Consider the following 20,600-nt stretch of genomic DNA (forward strand, 5'->3'; position numbering starts at 1 on the left):
CATCATACTCACATATATTTGTGTATACAGACACACACAAAATGCCCTCTAGCTGATAAGCAACAAAATGCAATACCACTCAGTAGGGATAACAATATTCTGGAGACAATGGAAAAATTTTAACTATCCCAGAAGCACAGTGCTCACAAATGTTAGGTTCATATAACATGATAAAGTAATAGATTTTCAGCTATATCTCAAAGTAAAATGAAAAACTGAGATTCTATAAGAAAACTATATGTCATCTACATTCTATTTTTATTCAAGTGGAAATAGTTTTTATTCATGTGTGTAGCACACTGTGATATGTACAATCTGTAAGCACCTAGAATAATCTCACTTAAATTTACAAAACAGTATTCTGCAAGGAACAAAGCACTGTGTATGAAGCTGACTTCCAGTTACATTTGCTTTACCTTCAGTTACATCCCTGAACTTCTGAAGGAGCCTAACCCACAGAATCTCAGAGGGTCATTTGGTCTCTGTGCTTTTCTGACAAATCTGCTGCAGCAGCCTAAGACTGGAAAAATCCATCACCACGTGAAAAAACACAGTGGTCCCAGCAAAAGAAGGAAAAAGAAAACTCCCTCAGTTGCAAGGTCAGTCCTCTCAGCTCCTTCAGTTGCAAGGTCAGTCCCCTCCTGATAAGCTTGGAAACAAACACCCCTTGGTAACCATACACACCCAAGGTAAGAAATCACCTTTCCTGCTTTGGTACATATCAGGACAGAAAAGTGCTACTGCTGCTTTTAAGGCACACAGGAGTCAGACAAAGTATTATACCATATTCCAGTTCTACATAAAAGCTTTAGTTTTTCCCCAGCTTCATAGATTTTTAAAATATTTAAATGCATATTAAAAGTTTTCCTAAGCAGCAACATAATTATCCTTTCAGAACAAAGTCCTCAAGAACAACTCAACAGCCTTGGAAACCCCTGATTAAAGCAATCACAGAAATGGAAAGCCTCTCCTCACCTCTGACATAAAGGCAGAGTTTAACAACTTGATCCACTTCAAAATGCTTTGAAAAGTACCTATTAAAGGACCTGCAAAGCTGTAATTTAAACTGTAATTAGGCTTTCACCTCTTGCAGTTGTTTTTCAATTGTACTTTTGGACGGAAAAAAGGAAACTGTTGCTGCTGTATGAGAAAACTTGGTTAGACACTACAATGTAAGCTTGTAAGAGTACACAAAAGTACTTCCAAGTGCACACAGAAAACACTAAGAAACACATTTTTCACCCTGACTTCTCTAGACGTATTTCCCACATCATGCACAACACTGAAATTATTTCAGTGAAAAAGTGTGACAGCTAATTTGCCATTAGCCTTCTATAAACCAGCTGTACAGCAGAGCCAAGTCAGCACTGCTTTTGGCAGCAAGAGGAAATAACAGGTAACAGAACCAGATAAAAGGGCAGATTAGAAGACACCAAGTTCAAGAAAGGCAAATTCCTCTTTTAATGCAACAAAAATCTGTATGGTAACACAATGCCAAAATACTGTAGCAAGTTACCTAAATTCACTGAGACACAGGAGAGCCTGCTAAAGGCTACTGCATCCCAAACTCTGAAACTACCAATGAGAAAAACTTTTAAGAGTCTGAGGTTTATTTAATCCTTTTGTTTTTCTTTTTTTAATTTCTAAGTGATGTCAAAACAAGGACAGTTTCTGGGAGAAGGACAAATTTGAAGCTTAAGTTATTCATTACCACAAAAAAAAGGCAATAAAAGTTCTGGTACTTTGACAAAAAGGATGCAAATTATTGGTTTCTGAACCACTCCAAGTACACCTGACAGTGCTAGGAACATTATTTTGGCTTCACCCATCCAACACTCTGAATTGCTTTATCAAATGATGAAGACATTTCCAAGCCACATTTCTTCCTGCCTTTTCTGAATCTGTACTATTTGAAAGCAAAAAATAATCATCTCCATAACCTAACCAAACTAAGAAGCCAAAATTTAACAAGTCAATAAATGATCTCTGTACAAAAAGATATAAATAATGAACTATTTTTTTCCATTAAAATCAAAACCATTCTCCCCACTCCCAGGAAAGAAGTATTAGGGCAGAAATCAACTGCAAAACTCTGCATTTAAAAAGCATGGCTTCCCCTTCCTCTCCCCATACAATTTGATCAGTATTGTTAGGTAGGCACCAAAACTAGGCACGAATCATAAGTTTTACATGTCAGAAGTCATTACAACTGCATTTTATTCTTTTCATTTTCAGTCAGCATCTTGTGTATGGACATATTTATTTGAAAAAGAATTTTCTAAAACTTACCATATATATGAAAAGAGGCACAATGCTCTGCAATGCTCCCATATACTGTCCAAGAGCTACGTTAAATCTTTCAATATAGAGATCTGGAGGGCTGGCCTGCAAGAAACCGTAAAAGTCAGGTTGTAATTTGAACAAGAGAAAGATCTGGAACAGCATGGGCTATGCTTTCATAGCAAACTCAAACAACTACAAAGGATTTGATACACTAGGTTCACACAAAGCAAGCCACACATCATTCCAGAGTTTCTGCTCTAACTCCCTCCAGCAAAACCAATCTCCCTTCAGTTACTAGGTTTTCCTAGGACTATACATCAGTGCCCAGTACAAGGTCCATTCAGTAAGAAATACAGTGAGCCGGTAACAAGCTGACACTTAGCATATGCAAATAAAAACACTTTTTAAAGACCAGAGGTTTGTTTTGAAAGCACCAGCTGTCATGCCTAGAATCCATAACCAAATCTGCGCAAGTGCTGCAGTGTGTGCTCCCACACCCCTGAGCTTTCACTCCACCAGAGCAGGGTGGCATTAAGCTGCTGCTTTGCAGCTGAGCTGGCAAGTGGCACATCCTCCAGCTCCAGGGAACACTGCCCTCCACAGAAAACCCTTCTAAGTCACTGCTGGGTCGCCTCAGGCAAGGCAAGTGTTCAGAGGATTCAGCTCCACAAAGAAGCAACATCTTCATAGAGAATTCTGCATCCAGGTCTCATGCTCCAGGTTAGGCCTGTGGAAATCCAGCCATGCTCCAACACACAGCATCCCCCTGGAGCCCCAGCCTAAACTTGGCTACACAAAACCTGAATGTGCTATTTTCTGGCTACAATACCCTGTTTCCCAAAGAAGGGGATAAGGAACTTAAAAGATCTGCTCAGCAGCAGGTGAAGTTAAATTGAGAAGAGAACCAGAAGAATGGGAAGCACTAAGCACTGTTTCTGTTACAATATCCATTTGCAGGCCTGCAGGGGAGCTGCACTGGAGCATTCAGAAGTGCACTTAGATACCCACAACTGGAAGTAGAGCTACAGCAATGTCTTCCTCCACTACCCACTTCTCCACCCCAATCCTCCCCCTTACACTGCCCTACCTCTGGCCCAACCCCTGCTTTGCTCTTTCCAGAGGGGCTGGGTGCTTGCCTGAATTCCTTCTGCTCACATATATGGATACACCTATACAAACCCAAGAGCAAAGTGTTGCTTGCCAATGAGAAGCAAAACTTCTCTTCCCCTGCACTGTTTTCCCCTCTAACAGCACCAAGCCAAAAGAAGATGGAGAACACAGCAGTAACTGGGACCTTGCAAGAAAACAAGTTCAAAGATTTTCCTAAAGCCAAAGTATCTGTGGCACAAGAAAAACTTAAGGCTTAGTTGCACCTCGACCACCTTATCCGAACTTAAAGCTATTCTCACAAACATTTTTCAACCTTTGTATGGACACTCACCAGCAGCCCGAAGAGAAAAGTTAAATTTTATGTTGATATTTTGCTCGACTAAGTACTCTAAATTTATTACTTTTTTCCCCCTTAAAATAGCTTCTTTTGCCTCCCTTCTCAATATGCTTAATGAACACATGGATAATTTTCACAGCAAACACCAATACAGAGCAGACAGTTCAGAAAGGAAAGCCAAACTGGCAAAGGAAGAAAGAGTGTTATTTCACATGCAGTTGCCAAAGGCTATATATGGTTATTCCTCATTTTGATCATAAGGTTTTAATCGTATTGCAAATGCAGTTCTCAGGGGTGGCCAAACAAATTTTAGTTCAAAAATGCCAACAACATATAAAAGTGGCTATGAGCTCCAAGGACTCCCTTTCATATATAGCTACATATACAATTTGTTGCAAATAACATGCAATGAAATCTGCATTCTAAGCAGTATGTATTCCTGCTTCACTCCTTTTCAACCTCAGCTTTAAATATGGTTTTATCCTCTGATTTGTATACAGCTTCTAAGATTAAAGAAAAAGGAAAATTCTACTTGAAAGAACACGTCGGACAAAAGGACACCATAGCCTGACACAGGGCACCACTCTTCTCTCACTGACAGATTGCCATTTTCATTAAAAAAACAAAACAAAACAACAGTAAAGCCAACAAAAAAACAAACAAACAAAAAAAAACCAACCAAAAAAATACCCCCAAAAAAACAAAAAAAAACCAAAAAACCCCCAAAAAAATCCCATAGTCAGAAGCTGTCTGGGCAGTGGAGATTTAATCCCAGGCAATGTGTGCAGCCAGTCTGCCACACTTTTGACAGGGGATATAAGCACTGATATCTTTTTTCCCCCTCTGCAGATGAGAACTCTGCTAGCTCAGCTCCCAAAGGTGTCACAGTAAGGGAGGCTGTTTATGAGGGCACAACTTCAGAGAATGACCTCAGGAGCCTCTAATGGAAGGATACCCAGGAGCTGTCAACCACCACTTTGCCTTGCAATCAAGTGGAAAGCAACTGCTCTGGATAAAGACAAAAAAAGCTAAGAGAGGCTGATGACTTCAGAGGAAGTGCCTCACTAGTGTCAGGCAAGTATAAGGCTTTGGTTTTAACCTCTACAATGCAGAAATTATGGTGTTGTCTGTTTTATCAGCATGACATGTCACTTCCCAATTTTATTCTCCTGATAGTGTTTCACGTCAAGCCCAAACAGCCAAGACAGCAACAGCAATGGACAACAACAACCAAAAAAGCAAGCTTGACAATCAAACTCTGCTCAACTAAAGCTTGACTTGAAACTACCAAAATACCCAAGCCAAAGAGAAATCAATAATAGTACTTTCACAGCTCATCTATGAATTACTGTAATCTGTGTGGGGAAAACAGAACCATCTGTTTTCTGTTCATCACAGTCTTACTGTACAGCTGCTCCAAACTGCCAGACTGAAATCAATTATTTGCTTCAGCACAGAATTTTTCTCCACATCACATTTATAGGACAGTAACTGGGGCTGGAATAGTTTTATATAAAACTATTTGAATTTTGTAAACTAAAAAAGCACATGGCAACAAATTCATGAGTAAATAGAAATTGCTAAGATTTTTATATTAAGTGGCCATCATTACAGCCCAACTTGAATTTAAAATCTACACTTATTCAGATATAGCTATTAGAAGAAAAAAACCCAAAAAACTGCTTTGGCTGATACTTTTTACTCCTGGTCCCAGTCCAGAAAAAGAGAATACATACACTCAGCTGTTTAAATTACAAGAGGAGGGGCAGAATTAAGCATGACATTTACTTCTTACAACTCCCCAGCAATTATTAGGTGTTTAAACCCACTCCTATCTTACCTGAGGGATGCATTACAGATGGTATTCAAACATAGAAAATACACACTTCTATCTTAAAAGTTTTCCAGGAAAGAAGAGAATCCCTCATTCCTTCACTCCTCATCCTGAATCCTATCAAACTGTCAATTCAGGGGGTTGGGGATGGGTTTTTCTGTAAGTTTGTTGGCTTTTTGGATTGTTTGGGGTTTTTTTTAAACATTCAATACAGGCAGCCAGTTTAAATCCTCTCCTACATTTGCTTTTATCTACCTCTTGTAGGGTTAAGAACAGTTTTCCAGTAACAATTGTATTGTGTGTCTGTTCCCAAGAGCACTGAATGTTTGCTTGGATTTCTCAAACTCTGATGCAGTTGCATTTGCTTAACATCTTCAGCTTGGTTGTGAGTCAACTGCTTCTTAGAATAAAATACTATGGCTGCTGTGTAAAAGCTGATGTTAAAGACACAATTTCACCTCATTACACACCATAGTGAACATCTCAGCACGAACAGAAAGGAGAAGTAACAAGAAAACACATTTGGGAAAGGATTACATACAAGACACAGTCAAACAAAACCAGCAGCTGGGAATCCTGTGCACTAAATCACCCTGTCCTTATTTGAAATCTAATATCTAGGCATTTCAAGGCACTTGTGGGCAAGAAACTATGTATCTGAAAAAGATATAGGTTTTTTGAGCTTGAAAACCAGTCTCAATATCATTCTTAAACTGAACATACGAAATCAGAGGGCAGCTGCTGGCTCAAAACAGCTCACAAGAAAGACAGAGACAACAGTTCTGTGCTTGAGGAACACGAAGTTAATCTGTTTATGAAGAGTTGTCTGGCACAACCAGCAGTATGTGTAGTAGAGCTTACATTCCTATGGTGAATGGGTAGCTCCATTTTCCTGGGAATATGCTCCCTCCCAAAATGCCAGCACATATGCTGCAGCATCCCTCCCACGCCTGCCAAGTGAAAAGGGAGAGTAGCTATGACTACACAAATTAACCTGTTATTCATGTAAGTGGTCTGAATCTTCTAAACCACTCTTTGTTCTTTCTCAAGAAAACATAATTTGTTTACTTTGCTGTGCAATGTATGTGATGCCCAGGTCTACCTCACTAGACACTGGTATTATTAAAACATTTTACAAAAAACAGACATCAAACCAAAGCACAACTGATTCAAAGACTGTGTCTTCCTAGTCAAGCCCGCACTCAACCTGTTCAAAGCCTCATGACATTTTCTCATGTAACTGTCTTACAGAAGGTTACAGGCCATGTTCCATTCACGTTCTATGTGCTAGTATAACAAAAAAACATTGTATCTAAAGACCATCAAAACTGTGCAGCAGTAAAAAACCTTCAGAAGCTTTTCTATCTATTAAATACAGATTAATTTGTGCTATACTTACTTGTATCTTTCTGTAATTGCATCAAGGTCTGCAGCCTTAGTGTAGTGTGACAAAACAGAAAAAGAGAGCTGCAGAGATAAACAAGCCTTTCCAAAAAGCTGCAGACAAAAATGCTCCTCTCAGCTTAATTTGCTGATGGTTGTGTCATTTTTAATGGCAATTCGGTCACCCCTATTACTTCAAGTCAAAAGCCATCTTTATGATGTCCACACACAGAGATATAAACATTTATAACACTTCTGGTTTCAACCATCTGAGTTCAAATCATCCATATGAGCAGATTCAGTTCAGAGAAACTCACAGCAATAAATTCACTTTAATATTAAAGCTGCTTTGGCTGATACTTTTACCAGGGTTCTTTGAGCACCTTAAAGCCCTCACCCAGGACACCTGACTCCCATACACACTCTCCCAAGGAAACAGCAAGTGGGACAATACTTTCATACACTGCACTGACTGGTTTGAGAGCCAAGACAAAAGGCTGAGAAGTTGTAACAATTAATATCAGACAGGAAACCTTTCTGGCATTGCACAACAAAGACTATAAACCTGCAGGTCCTGGGGGCCAAACAGCAGACATGCAAATCATCTACCAACACCAGTGACTCCTCAGTGCAGTCATGTTCATTATAGAAAAATAGAATTCATCATCATAAAAAACCCCACCACAAACAGAAAACAACAGATCCCTTTTTCTCTCTCTTCTAGATAAATAAGAGGTGCAACATGACAAATAAATGGTTTTCAGCCCTCAATCATTTCAAAAAGGAAGCACTGAGTTCATTCTAACTAAAAGGAAAATACTGCACCACACCTGCACAAAAAAAAAGCTACATTTGTAACAAGCAGGCTCAAAGCCACAGCACATTTTGACTGTCAGTGCTTTGAGTACTTTCCAGCATCTTTTGCTGAAGTGCTAATGGGTAAAGTGCTTGATTTAAAATTACTTTATCAGAGTACATAAGAATAAATTAAGCCAGAAACACCAGTGCCTAATGCAAATACAGTTTTACTCATTTGAAAGAGATGTATTTAATTTGAAAGCATATGTTTGTGTATCCACCCTACCTCATACATCTGAATGACTCAGCAATTACCCACAAAAACAGCTGACATTATTTTAAACCACCACATAATGAACCATGTCCATTACCAGTGAAATGTTTCCAAATAAAGCATCTTAGAAAAATCATCTGCATGCTACAGGCTTCACAGACCTCAAGACAACAGGAAACAAGTTAATTTGTGTTTTCTGCAGCGACACATTATTTTTTTTAAGCTGACAAAATCCAAAATTCCAATCAGCTCAGGAATTAGAGAGATTGAACTCTCAATTACTGAAAGTCCACATGGTAAAACTCTCTCTTAACTAATGCAGAGAAGCTGGTCAGACATAGGCTGCAGGAAAGGAAAGCAATCCTCGCTGTGAGTCTCTCCATAGCAGTCTGAAGAGGGGATCATTAACTGACTGATACAGTAATGAGGGAGCTGGAAATGGCTTGGCATACAGGAGGCCCCAAATCAGCCTGGTGACAAGCAATTCATCTCCTCTAAATGCACCATTACTCAGCAAGCACTGCTCACTGCTCTTCACCCAATGTCCAACATGCAGAAATACATCAGCCCAGCCACGGTTTCCTGTGGCCTCTGCCACCACTGACAGCAACTCTCTAGAGCTGAAAAGCTGTGAAACAAACCGTCAGGAACACACAGGGCAACAAACTCCAACACCACACAAGCTGTCCTGCAGTGTGGAAAAGCCGAAGCCACACGGGATTACCAGGGTTTGTTCTGAGTGTCCCAGCACAGGACACCCAGCTCAGGACACGTGTCCATCACTCTGCTGACCCCAGCTGTGGCCAGGCAAGCACAGGGCTACACACACAGGGAGGGGGGCAATAAATATATATAAGGAGCTTCTGCAGTAATGCCCCGAAGAGAGAAACCAAACTCCATTAAGACTAAATCCATGCAAGAGCAAGTCTGACCAGTCCTCTGAGGTGCTCCCACTTTTACTGTTTGGTACCTGGGTTTTACTGGTTTGGCTGTTGATGAGTGGCTCCTGTAGGAGACAGCTTGCTCTGGCATGTTGGTTACACGCAGACACTCTGCAGCCCACTTGCCATTTAACTGTTACACTGCTATGCAAACAAAGTGCTGCCCTGTCCAGAGAAAGACTTTGCATTTCCCTGCCATTTCAGTTTTCTATAGCCATCCGTTTCCTTACACACACCAACATCCCTGCTTCTACTGGGCTACCTTTGCATCTCTGAACATAAAAAACCAACAACTTGCATCAAGTCATAGCTTGCCAAATAAACAGAACTCTTAAATGTTGTTGGCAGGTGAATGAGATTATGTCAAAAGAGCAATAAAACCACAAACTGTGCATTAAAAGGATTCACATATATTGGTTTTTTCATTGTTTGCCTGTGGGAACCAGAAACTTCCAAGCAACCAACATTTACAAAGTAATTTGCTATTGTTGCTGGGGTAAAGATCTAGAACTGCATTTTCAACATAAATTCTGGGTGACTGAATGTCACCAAAATGTACTAAGATCAAAGAAGTAGCACAATAATAAAACATATTGTAGTAATTTCTTAAGAGTAAATTTCACAACCCACAGCTAAAACTGTTTCTTTCTAGAATAATTTTTTGAGGCACGTGAGAGTTTTACCTCCAGCAGCTCAAAAAGATCCATTTGTCATCCAAAAGCCAAGTGATGTTCATACATCAGACAAAACCCACATGATGCACTCAAGGATGGTTTCGTGTTATATTACAGGTGTGTCTAACCCACATAAGGAAGCTTTTGCAAGGCTAAGATTGCATTAAACAGTTGTCTCATTTTTTTTAACAAGCTGATTTTCTGAAGGCAGCCTTGTTTTTAGGCAGAAGTATTTAGGCTCATATATGCTAAAACAAACTTTAAAATCAGCTGCCTCAGTTTTGGGACTTAAGAGAAAATAGTCAAGGATTAGTAAGTAAAGAATTTGGGGTATTCCCAAATTCAAATCAAACTAAAGCTGTGTATTACCATGGGATATATCAGAAGAACTGGCCAAACCTGTATAGCTGAAATGATTCATAGTTCTCACAAACAGAAAAAAAAATGTACAGGCTGCACCAGCTCAGCAGAACCAAGGGAAGGCTTTATTTTAAATACGACATTCACCAGCTCCAAGCAATTTTTACAGAACACTGAGGCTGTCACTCCATAAGGAATAAAGAGACCATAAAAGAGAAGAGAATAAAGAACCCAGCAAATATCATGCCTATTAAATTTCTTTATAAGGAAAGCCACAAGAGGAAAACAGCACAACAAAAAGGACATTAGAGAGATCACAGTGCTATATATTTTGGGAATGCACGTTTAGCCAGAAATATCTGATGCAGTTAAAGCATTAAGACTGTTTTGGGCTGACCTAAATTAGTTATCAATGTGTCAGAAGCACTGAAGAAGCTGCTGTAGTTCAGGGTTTCTTTGCATGTGGCTTCTCTACTTCATGCATTGCAAATCAGTACAGAACTCAAACATCAGCTATGGAAGTGAAAAAAGCTTCAAGGAAAAAAAAAATCAAGCAGTGTTGCTGCTACAGCAATGACAATTTCAAGTACAAATCTGGAGACTCTAGTCTAAAAGCAATGTCCAACAAGGTACACATGTGAAAACAACCATGGATGCACAAGTAAGATGCAGAAAAGGACAGGGATATACAAACTGTATATACTAGGACTGCTGCAAACCACTGACATCTACAGATAGGCAAGAAAAATGCAGAATAAGCTGTAACAGAACTCCGTGTGCAATAATTCTTAACTTATACTTCACAATCTATATTTAATTCACTTAATTTTTTTCCTTTTGATTTTCCCTTTTGCACTGCTTTTGGTTGCACAAAATCCATAAACAGTTTATACACATTTGCACAGGAATGGCAGACATTTATCTCATGCTCAGACCACGCTTGATGAAGTATTTACATCCCAGATTATACTACAGATTTCCCATTCCCCATTCTTTCATTCTATACCATATAGTCAGGTTTAGCCACTGCTCTCCACGTGGTTGAGATCTCCAAGGTCTGGCAGTGCCAGATCTTTGGATCTAGTAGTTGGTTGTCAGTCTGACAGCCCATTAGTGAGTGAAGTAGTTGACAATTTTGTAAGTTAATGTAAATCAGTCATAATAGCAATCCCCTCCATGGGCCACCTACATACTGCTCTGATAAAATCACAGATCCCAGGAAAGAGAGAATTAGATTGTGCAGCTTCTTACCTGCAGCTCCTTTGAGACTCTCTCTAAGTGGTTAGTTATCTTTTTTATTAGGTCACTATACATCTGTTCCGAATGCTGCTGGCATACACACTTATACACACAACTGCAGAAACAAATATAGGAACAAACAATGAACTTACAACAGTTTGCAATGAAGGGTAACAGACTTCAAAACATTTTGTTCAAGGTTTAATTTAGAGGATTATAGAGTTAATTGAATGATTGTTGAACTTTTAAATGCAGTCCTAATGTTGGAATGAGCTCCAGCAGGCTCTTAGGGCTCCCCTGGAGGCTCCAGGGTGTCCATCCCATTCCCCCTCCCAAACTTCACTTTAACTTATGATGAGTTCTCTTACAGTGCACTTCAAAACAGCCAGGACATTTCTGTCAACAGCACACTCCTACTTCTGGCTTTTGCCTCTCCTTTGTGAATAAAGTCTCCATTAAAATAAGCAGGTTTAACAATTCTATGAATATTCTAGGGCAAAACCCTCACTAGAAGAAGGGGAATACTGACAAGTAGCATAGAAGTAGCATCAAAACCATGGTAGTATTAAAAAGAAATGGCAAAAGTTCTACAATTACAGACCCAAGCATGCTTCTCCATTCTTTCTTACTTAAATTCTAAGAAAATTCTACACTTTCATAATAAAGAAAGATTCAGAAAAAGGGCAATAAAACTAATTCTGCATTCTGTGGCTTTGCTGTGTTATGTCTGGTTTTCAGTGCCACCTTTGATTCTTAAGATCACTTTATTGCTTTCATACTGCAATATAACATCTGCAGAACACGGCTATTCATTGAAGACATATTTACAGCAGTTGTAAAACAAATACATTTATTATTTTCAGCCAGATGTTACTGGAGTAACCATCACTGTCAGGACTAACACCAGCATTCATCTGTACCAAGCAGCTTTTACTCCTCAGTCAGCATTTCAAAATGTAGCTGCCAAATCCAAGAGGTCCAGGGAGACTTCACCTGGTATCCTGGGCAAGCCACATCTTTGTTCTGCTCCTCTCTCCCCTCCTCTGTACCAAGAACTGGGACAGCAAGCAATTCAGGCCAGAGACTGCTCTTAGGACATGTGCAAACAACTGATTTCCACTGAGGTCCAGACCTCAGCCTGGAATTCTGCAGGCTTTAAATGGCCCCAAAAGCCCAAAGCTACAGGACAGCTACACTGTATCTGTAGGGGAACTATGACTCTCCCTACTGAGAAGATGGCACAAAACCAGGCAAACTACAAGGATGGCAAAAGCCTGCTTATTTGGTGAACTATGTTATTTGTTAAAAACCAAAAGACACCCTACACCTCTCATTATTATATTTTAAAAATATTGAGTATCTGTAGTTTGATATTATTTATATATTATCAGTCAAGGTCATTGTTTTTCTTTCATATCAAATCTACCAACAGCAGATCCTATATTGAAACATGCAACTGCAAAAGATATTTTGGTAGAGTGCTCCTTGCTAAGAGCAAAAATATCAGTTTGGTTTGGATCAAAGAGAGAAACACTGATAACAAAAGTGAGACTGATCACTTTTGTGATCTCTTACAAAATCAGCCAGCTGGGTAACCACAGCAAATGGCCACACGTTTGTTTGCTCCACAGCTAACCAGTACACAGCCACTTCCACAAGCTGACTGCTTTATTTGTATGCAACTAAACTGCTATTTAAAGTGCACTTCTCCTTAGTGTTACACACACTATTGCTGCCTCTATTTCTGCAACGTTCTGTAGTCAAACACCAGTCTTCCCATGTGCACACAGGGTGTGTTTACATTTGATTGGAACACTTCTACTTAGAGGTTCCTTCTCCATTCTGAGATCCTGTTTTCAGTTCCTGATTGTGGGCTAATTCTGTGAATCATCCTCGCCCTGATATTACCCAAAAGAAGTCACAAGCTTGTTAGCTCTTTAACATAACCAAACACCTTAGGAAAAGGAAATCCCAAAAAGGACATTAAGAGGGTAAACAGTGGATGAATATCCAAGCTCTCCCGAGGAACGGAAAACTTTACTGCACCTGGGAGGCAGTGGAGACTGCCAGAAGGACAGCTTAGCTGCTCATGTTTTCCTCATCTCAAACCTTCCTTCACACCTCTCTGCCAATTTATCCAACCCTTTTATAACAGGAAGTGACTATGCACAGGCAGGCTTTGGACTCCGTTGGAAACAGACACTATTGACACTTAGATACCTTAGACATAAACTGCTCCATGGTAAATATCTGCATACACACCTTGGAAGTTATCTCCCAGCTCTCCCTGCTGGGGAGTAAACACCTACAGCTGTCACTGACCATATCAAATATAGCAAATATCCAAATATTTGGGTATCTAATAATGTATTTTGAGTTTGCATTATGAAAAACTTGATTCCTTTAGTCAGCACAAAGATGACCAAGAATACTACTGTATTTTCATGTCAGTTTCACTGCAAAGAAAAAAAAATATATACATGTAGCTGCCTGAACCACTTCAAGAAACATTCCATTTTTCAGACTAAAAAACTGGCTCAGAAGCAGAGATGATCTAAACTCCAAGTCTGCTACAGACTCTCAAAAACACTCCAAGTAAAGATCCTTATTAAATTCAATTAAAAAAAAATCAGTTATCTTTCCCTTGTCAATCCATCTTGTCCAGATTGTCAATCAAAGGAACAAAGTCTAAAAATATTTTTAAAAAACCAAAATCAATCTCCTGGTTGGAAGAGGCTGTGGCAGAGTAATTACAACTCCAGACATAATTTTTAAAACAAAACTGACACACTAGCTTTACCAGTAAGACTAAACTATGGAAAATCTTTAGCTTTGGCAATAGTAAAATATATGCAACAGATATCCATGCATCATTACAGTCTTGCACCAAGCGCCCCAGATGTACAGGCTTATCCAGGAGAAACTCAAAACCCAGTATTCCCTCAGTAAATAAAACTTTTGAGGAGTAGAAAGATGACAAGGATGAAGTCCAGTTATCTGCAAAGCATAACTAGGTATAATTAAACCATTAACTTTGCATACCTACTCATTACCAGAGATCACTCTTGAGAGATCTCTTACTGCAGACTGTTTGCACATTGGGGATTTCAAGCTGGGAAAGGATTCTGATTACTTACACTAAAGCTGGCTCTCAATTCAAACAGCCATCTCAATTATTTATACGCATGATGAGTCCTCTGAATCCTGTTAAAGCAGTTCCAAAAGTTTGCAGAGGAAAGAGGAAGTTTCTTGAAGTTTTCAATGGGAACTAAGGGGCAAAACTGAACACCTGCCTTTTTTAATCCGAAGTTTTAAACTGCAGACAAAGTGGCTAAGAGGAATTGACCATGAGGTAACAGAGCTGAAAGTCTGTAAACACAGCCATCAGTGACTGCAGCTGGCAGCATTATTCCACAGAGGACAACACTCTGGTGAGGAAAACCAAGACAGCAGTGCCACAGTTGTGCAAGGGCCAGGGGTTTTAACAGCATCTTGGGCAGTAAATCAGAGCAATCACCCACTTTCCATCCTGTTCACCAACACCCTGAATACCTGACACCTACAGAACAAACATCTCCATTTTAAGATTTATTTAATCTCTCTTAAGAAACTGCCAGGTCTCTACAGCATTCAGCACTTTGGTTTGGAGCAGCAGTGTGATGGGGAAGCAAACCCCCCACCATCCCCAGTACTGAGCACTAGTTTAGCCTGAAGGGCAGTTCTGCTGCATGATTAGATCCCTTTCAAACCAAACTGCAGCTCCAAGACAGCTACAGCCCAAGCCTTCTCCAGACAAGAATGGAGATCCAAAGGAGTGTCCTCTAAACTGCCTGGAACTTGGCAAGGGGAGAACACACCAAATCACCTGAGGCAAAACACACAAATGACAATTTACATCAAAGGACATTGGCACCAGGTGCTTCTATTTCCTTCTGCACATGAACCACACCAAATTGGTTCCCATTAGCTATCATAAAGAAACCTTTTGATACATTAAATCAACTGCTTACCATGCCAATTTCCTTGGAGAAAAGGATGTTGAGTCTTTAATACATTTTTCCTAGGACATTACACTAAGCAACTGTGATGGGGTTTATTTTAATGTTAGTGTCTTCAGCACTTCAGCATTTTAATCCTTTAAGCACTTATTCCTGTTAACATGGTATGTCAAGATACGTATCTATTATTCACTCTAACCATTTAAACAGTACTGTCCAATTTGTCTCCTCAAAGGCACAAAATATGACATATGCATAGACAACTAATCAAATAAACATCTCCTTTAAAAAGTAGTTATGTAACATTTAAAGTATTTCCTTACCTGTATATTTGTTCATAGGAGATAGGGATGTAGTCACCAGGACTCTGAGTTAAAAGCTGATCTATGGCACTGTCCAACTTTGGCCAATATGTGCTCTTATAGTCTTCAATTGTTATAACATTCATTACTGCAAGAAAAAGACAAGAATAGATTTAATAACTTCACCTAAAAGACTAGAAACAAGTGAACACTCTGTGACTTCAGATCACATTAATAACAAGGCCAAAAAACCGGGAAAAGCTCACTTCCACCAAAATAACCTCACCTAAAACTAAAGCCCAGACTTGAATCTGTACCTTTGTATTTACAAAAATAAAATCAGAAAACCTACCAAATCAGTGCTTCTGTATTTCCATGGGGCCTAAGTAACATGGAAGAGCAAACTCCTGGGAGTTCTAACATGAAAATATAATAATACAAATTTATAAAAAGATTAGTTCAGACTAATAAATGATGTAACTTTGTGGCAGTTACATTAACACGGCATCTTCACATTCAGGAGAACAAGCTCTGGTCAAGACTGGTAGGTTTTTGAATATTCCTTCCCAGCAGATGTATTAATTTCACAAGTCTCAGGTGGGACCAGCAGCTTCCTTGGTCTAAAAGATGATGCAATTCCCTCTGCCTCCAACTGCAGTTAGGCTTCCAGGCAACTTTTCTGAATCTGTATTACAGTTCCCCTCTAGCAGGGACAATTACACTCCTTTTGCAGATAAAGATCACCACAGGGAAGAACAGGAGGTGTTTAAATTAGGGTTCCCCACTGCTCCATGACCTTCCTCCTGAGCTTCCCAACTGCACCCTCTTGCACCAGTGACTCGGGGCACCTTCACAGCCACAGAAGGGTTTGGATCTCTCTCCTTTCAGGGAGGATTTCTGAACCAACCACTCGTGGCTCAGTTCCAACAGGTTCACACCCTCCCTTCAGGGCCTTACTCGCAGCACTTCCTTGCTGCATTGTCACACCACCAGAGCTTCACAGCACCCACTCAAAAAAGCCCTCAGCAACCAACAGCACCTCAATCAAATCTATGATTTGAATTCAAGCAGTGAAACCAAATCAAATCTATCAAAACAAAAGGGGATCAAAACTATCCAGCCTAGGAAATCTAGAATAATTTCTTCATTTGAACTACACATGTGCATCTGGCCTGACTGAAACAGAATAAAGATACTTCTCACCCCACACAGACCATTTTAGACACAACACTGGAAAGAAATATCTTGGTTGGCAATGAATTTTAAATATACATTTAAATGTAGATTCACTGATGGGTTTGAGAAGGAGTATTTTTGAAAGGTATTTTCAAAGGGGTTGAGAGGAGCTGAGTGAGTGAGTCACTTCTGGCAGCATTATAAGGAACAATTGCAAGGAAATTGGAAAAACAGTTACGAGTATCATGAGGAAAATAAAAGATTGTAAAGAGAACAAGGAATAGAGAGAGGTGTGAGACAAGGAAGTGCTGGAACTCTATCTGTAGGAGCAAGTATTACAGATTTGTGTGCCATGTTAGCATATTTCAGCCAAACACTTTGCTTAGAGGAGGATGTTAGTGCAGCACCCCTGGCTCCTCTGCATCCAGCTGCAGCCATTGGAACCCTCTTGCTTCACAGCTGTTCCAGAATTCAGATCTGAAAGTGTCTGAGCAGCGACCAGGTCCCCTCTATCAAGCACTGCAGGACACTGCCCCAAGAGCCCAGGCTGCAATCCGAAAGGACATCACTGTTTGCTAACGAGAGAGTCAAGGTCACAGGGCGGGCTACACAACCGCCAGGATTTCAGTTAACAAGTGCAACGAGTCAGCTTCCCCATGAAAGAGCACCCATGCAGTCAGCAAGAGCAGAGCACCTCCCTGGCAGTAAACTCAGCCCTTATTCCTTGTCTTGCAATGCCTTGTTTGAGCTCTCATCCCTTACAGAGCCCACGCTCCAGGCAGATGTTCTCAGCAGCAGCTCCACACAGCACCTTTACTATTCCTGCTTACACTCTGCAGCAAAATCTGAGCTTTTTCTACTTTGCTACCCCAAAAAAGATGGGCCTCCAAAGAACCACTCTGTTCCACAGAAAATATTAAGATGAAGTCAGCGTAAACATTAGACCAAGTCTTGCTTTTAAGATTTCAATGTATAATCACGCCCACATCTGGTTTAACATATTAAATCAGACCTATTAATTTGAAAAGTAAGATTTGGGAACACTGCAAAATAATTTTAACAGGCTGTTGAGATGTTAATTTTTTATATTTTTTTACAATATGGAAAAAGAAAGCAGCAGCAGACAGGAAGGTCTGTCCATTAGACATGGTGCACAGGTAAAGGACAAAATGCTTTTACAAAAAGCCCCATGAGACTTGCACAGAAAAGTCTGCATAGAAAATTTACTGATAAATTCACAGTAACATTCCAGAAAAGCTTCATTCTCATTCAAAAGTCTCTTACAAGTACTATGTAATTTAATTTCCACACTTCAGTTCTGAAACTAAGCCAAGCACAATATTTACATAGCTAAAAGTCCAAGACTACAAACTGAACGATCACTATTTTTATTCTTCTAATCCAGAAAACAAAGTACTTTAAAATTTTAATAATTATCACAAGTTAGTAATGTCCTTTTTCTCCTGGCAGCTCTTACACACACAGAAGTGAAGGGTGGCCTGAAGACCCCCCAGCTACAAACTGCAAGAACAAGGTTGAGATCAGCAAGGAAGGAATCAGATCCTTAGCAAGGAAAGACAGATTTCCCTTCACTTTTTAATTTTTCTCTCTTTTTAGGATGCCATGCTTAAATGCTTATTCCTACATTAGGTGTTCAAGATTTAAAAGGATTTGCCCAACAGCTTCCACTCCCAAACTGCAATTTAGTTGGTTTCTGGGAAGTGACACTGATATTTTGTAAGAAAGCATACTAGAATGCTGGATTTTATCCAGCTCCAGCAAGGCTGGGGAGTTAGGACTGGGAGAGAAATCAGTCCAACAGAACTGAAAGAAGTCAGTATTTTCCAGAGAATTCAGCATTTTCCAGAGAATTAATAAAGACTTCACAAGTAAATCTTGAGCAACAACTGCTGCTTTTCCATACAAAAAAAAAAAAGTTCAAAAGGAAAACTTTAAGTGAAACGCAGCAGTGAAACCACTTCAGTAAAAAAGAATATGCATGAGCTATCACAACCTAGATATATCAGTATTGTAGTCATAATGGAAACACAGTCTGCTTCAACCTACCAAATTCTTTGATATCACCTTCAATGAAAAGAATGGCAAAAAACAAAAAAACAAAACCCATCAAGACTAGGTATACATCCCCCATGAAACTGGTAATAAAACTTACACACACTCCCTTTTTCAAATCTGTAGCTAAAAAGCAAGAGACAGAGCAGGATGGCTGATCCAACCCACTGCCAAGTATGCAGACAGCAGTCTGACAATTATCTGTCATTTATTCTGGCAACAAAAATGAAAGAAAGCAGCTAAGCATCTTTCAGAAGCTGTATTCATCTCACCAAGTGAGATAAATGAAACTTTACTGCTCAATTAGCAGTGCACCATACAATCCTCAATATTTTGCTGAAGTGTACAAACTCTTCAGGCAGCTGTCCAAGAGTCATGTACAGACTGTGGACCTGTGCTTTCCTGTTTCTCAGCCCCATGTGCATGTTTTCACAATAGATTGTGCTCTGCCCCCCTGCCTGACACATCCCAGCATACATTAGCAAGTTTATGAGTTTGCCCCGTGGTTGCTTCCAATTCCATTCTATTTTTATAACCTGTTCCTCAGCCTGCACGAAGGCTGGTTAGTAAAAGTAACTTTTTCTTCATCAGACCATTTGCCCACGCAGCAACGCACACACACTGCACTGAACAATGTTATGCAACAGGGAAGGCAGCAGATTCAGTGGATGTGCCAGTGCACACAGCCACACTGCCTGTCCCAAATGGCACTGGCATCAACAACATTTATAACCACCCTTTCTTGGAAAGGAGAAAAGAAACAAAATGGAAACTCTTCACCGTTCACCTCAATCAGGTTATGCTGCAATTACTATTATGAAGAGTTCTTCTTGAACTCTTCTTCTTTGCCTTCTTTTCCCCCTCATGAACTTTGAAAAATACTTTTCACAACATTACTGCTTTATAAATCCACAGCAATGACTGAAGCTGACCAACCGTAAATATTTAAATTTACTGCAACATAGAAGTTTTTCTTAAGTTGCTTTAAGTAGAAGAAAAGCTATTAAAGAAAAACTATTAAATGAATGATGAGCTATTCTAATTTTAGCTCTCAGTCTTACCAAAATCTCAAGAAAGGAGAGCTGGATTTAGCCTCTTTGAAAGACAGAAAGGATACTCTGTCCAGGACAGCCTCTGCATCATGAAGCAATGCAGGAGTTGTTGCTCATCCAGCTGCAGAACTGCCTTATGCAGCAGAGGACAGACAACTTTTCCATCAAGCTTAGGAGTGGCAAACTCCACACATGCTCTGCCATTAGTGGCACAGAGCAGGCAGGAGGGATCCAGCACATGCTGATTCCCTCTTAGGGAACACTTACACCCAAAGAGACCCTTCCTCCTTTTTCTGTGGGTGAAAATTAAACAAAGGAGATCAAGAGATCCTCTGTCTGAGCCAGGATAAGAGCAGGCAGGAGCCCACCTCAGCTCCTTTAGGTTCTCAGTCAATACCACTTCACTGGACTTGTTCTGTTCACTTACATATACCATCACAGCCATCCACAACACAAAGGTGTGGAAAAGTTCTAATGAATTTCACTTAGAGAATTTTCTGTTTTCCAGGAAAATAATTTAAAAAGAAAAAAAAAAAATCAGTAAAATATTATGTTGGGATACCAGTGCTGGAGAAGTGAAAACAAGAACTCTAGAACCACACCCTAAGCAAAATCACTCTGCTGCTGCTTCTCCTCCTCAGACATAAATTGTGGATTAGCTGGAAAATCACCTTCCCACTTGCTAGAGATCCAGCCTGAAAAACCATTTTCATTCTGAAACTGAAGGAAAAACTGAAATTCTGAATGTTTGGACTAAGACTTCAAG

At 39.8% G+C, this 20,600-nt stretch overlaps 1 protein-coding gene across 1 annotated transcript in view; it reads right to left on the bottom strand.

Annotated features, from left to right (window-relative positions):
* The window catches only part of CACUL1 (CDK2 associated cullin domain 1), a 43,695-nt gene that overhangs the window by 21,476 nt on the left and 1,619 nt on the right, over positions 1-20,600 (bottom strand). Inside the window, exons 2-4 of the mRNA XM_038140417.1 lie at positions 15,555-15,681; positions 11,246-11,348; positions 2,290-2,385 (exon numbers count right to left, since the gene is read on the bottom strand). Coding sequence (XP_037996345.1) covers positions 2,290-2,385; positions 11,246-11,348; positions 15,555-15,681 — 326 coding nt within the window. The remainder of the gene's footprint in view (positions 1-2,289; positions 2,386-11,245; positions 11,349-15,554; positions 15,682-20,600) is intronic.

Source organism: Motacilla alba, chromosome 6, assembly GCF_015832195.1.
Source record: "Motacilla alba alba isolate MOTALB_02 chromosome 6, Motacilla_alba_V1.0_pri, whole genome shotgun sequence".
NCBI lineage: Eukaryota > Metazoa > Chordata > Aves > Passeriformes > Motacillidae > Motacilla > Motacilla alba.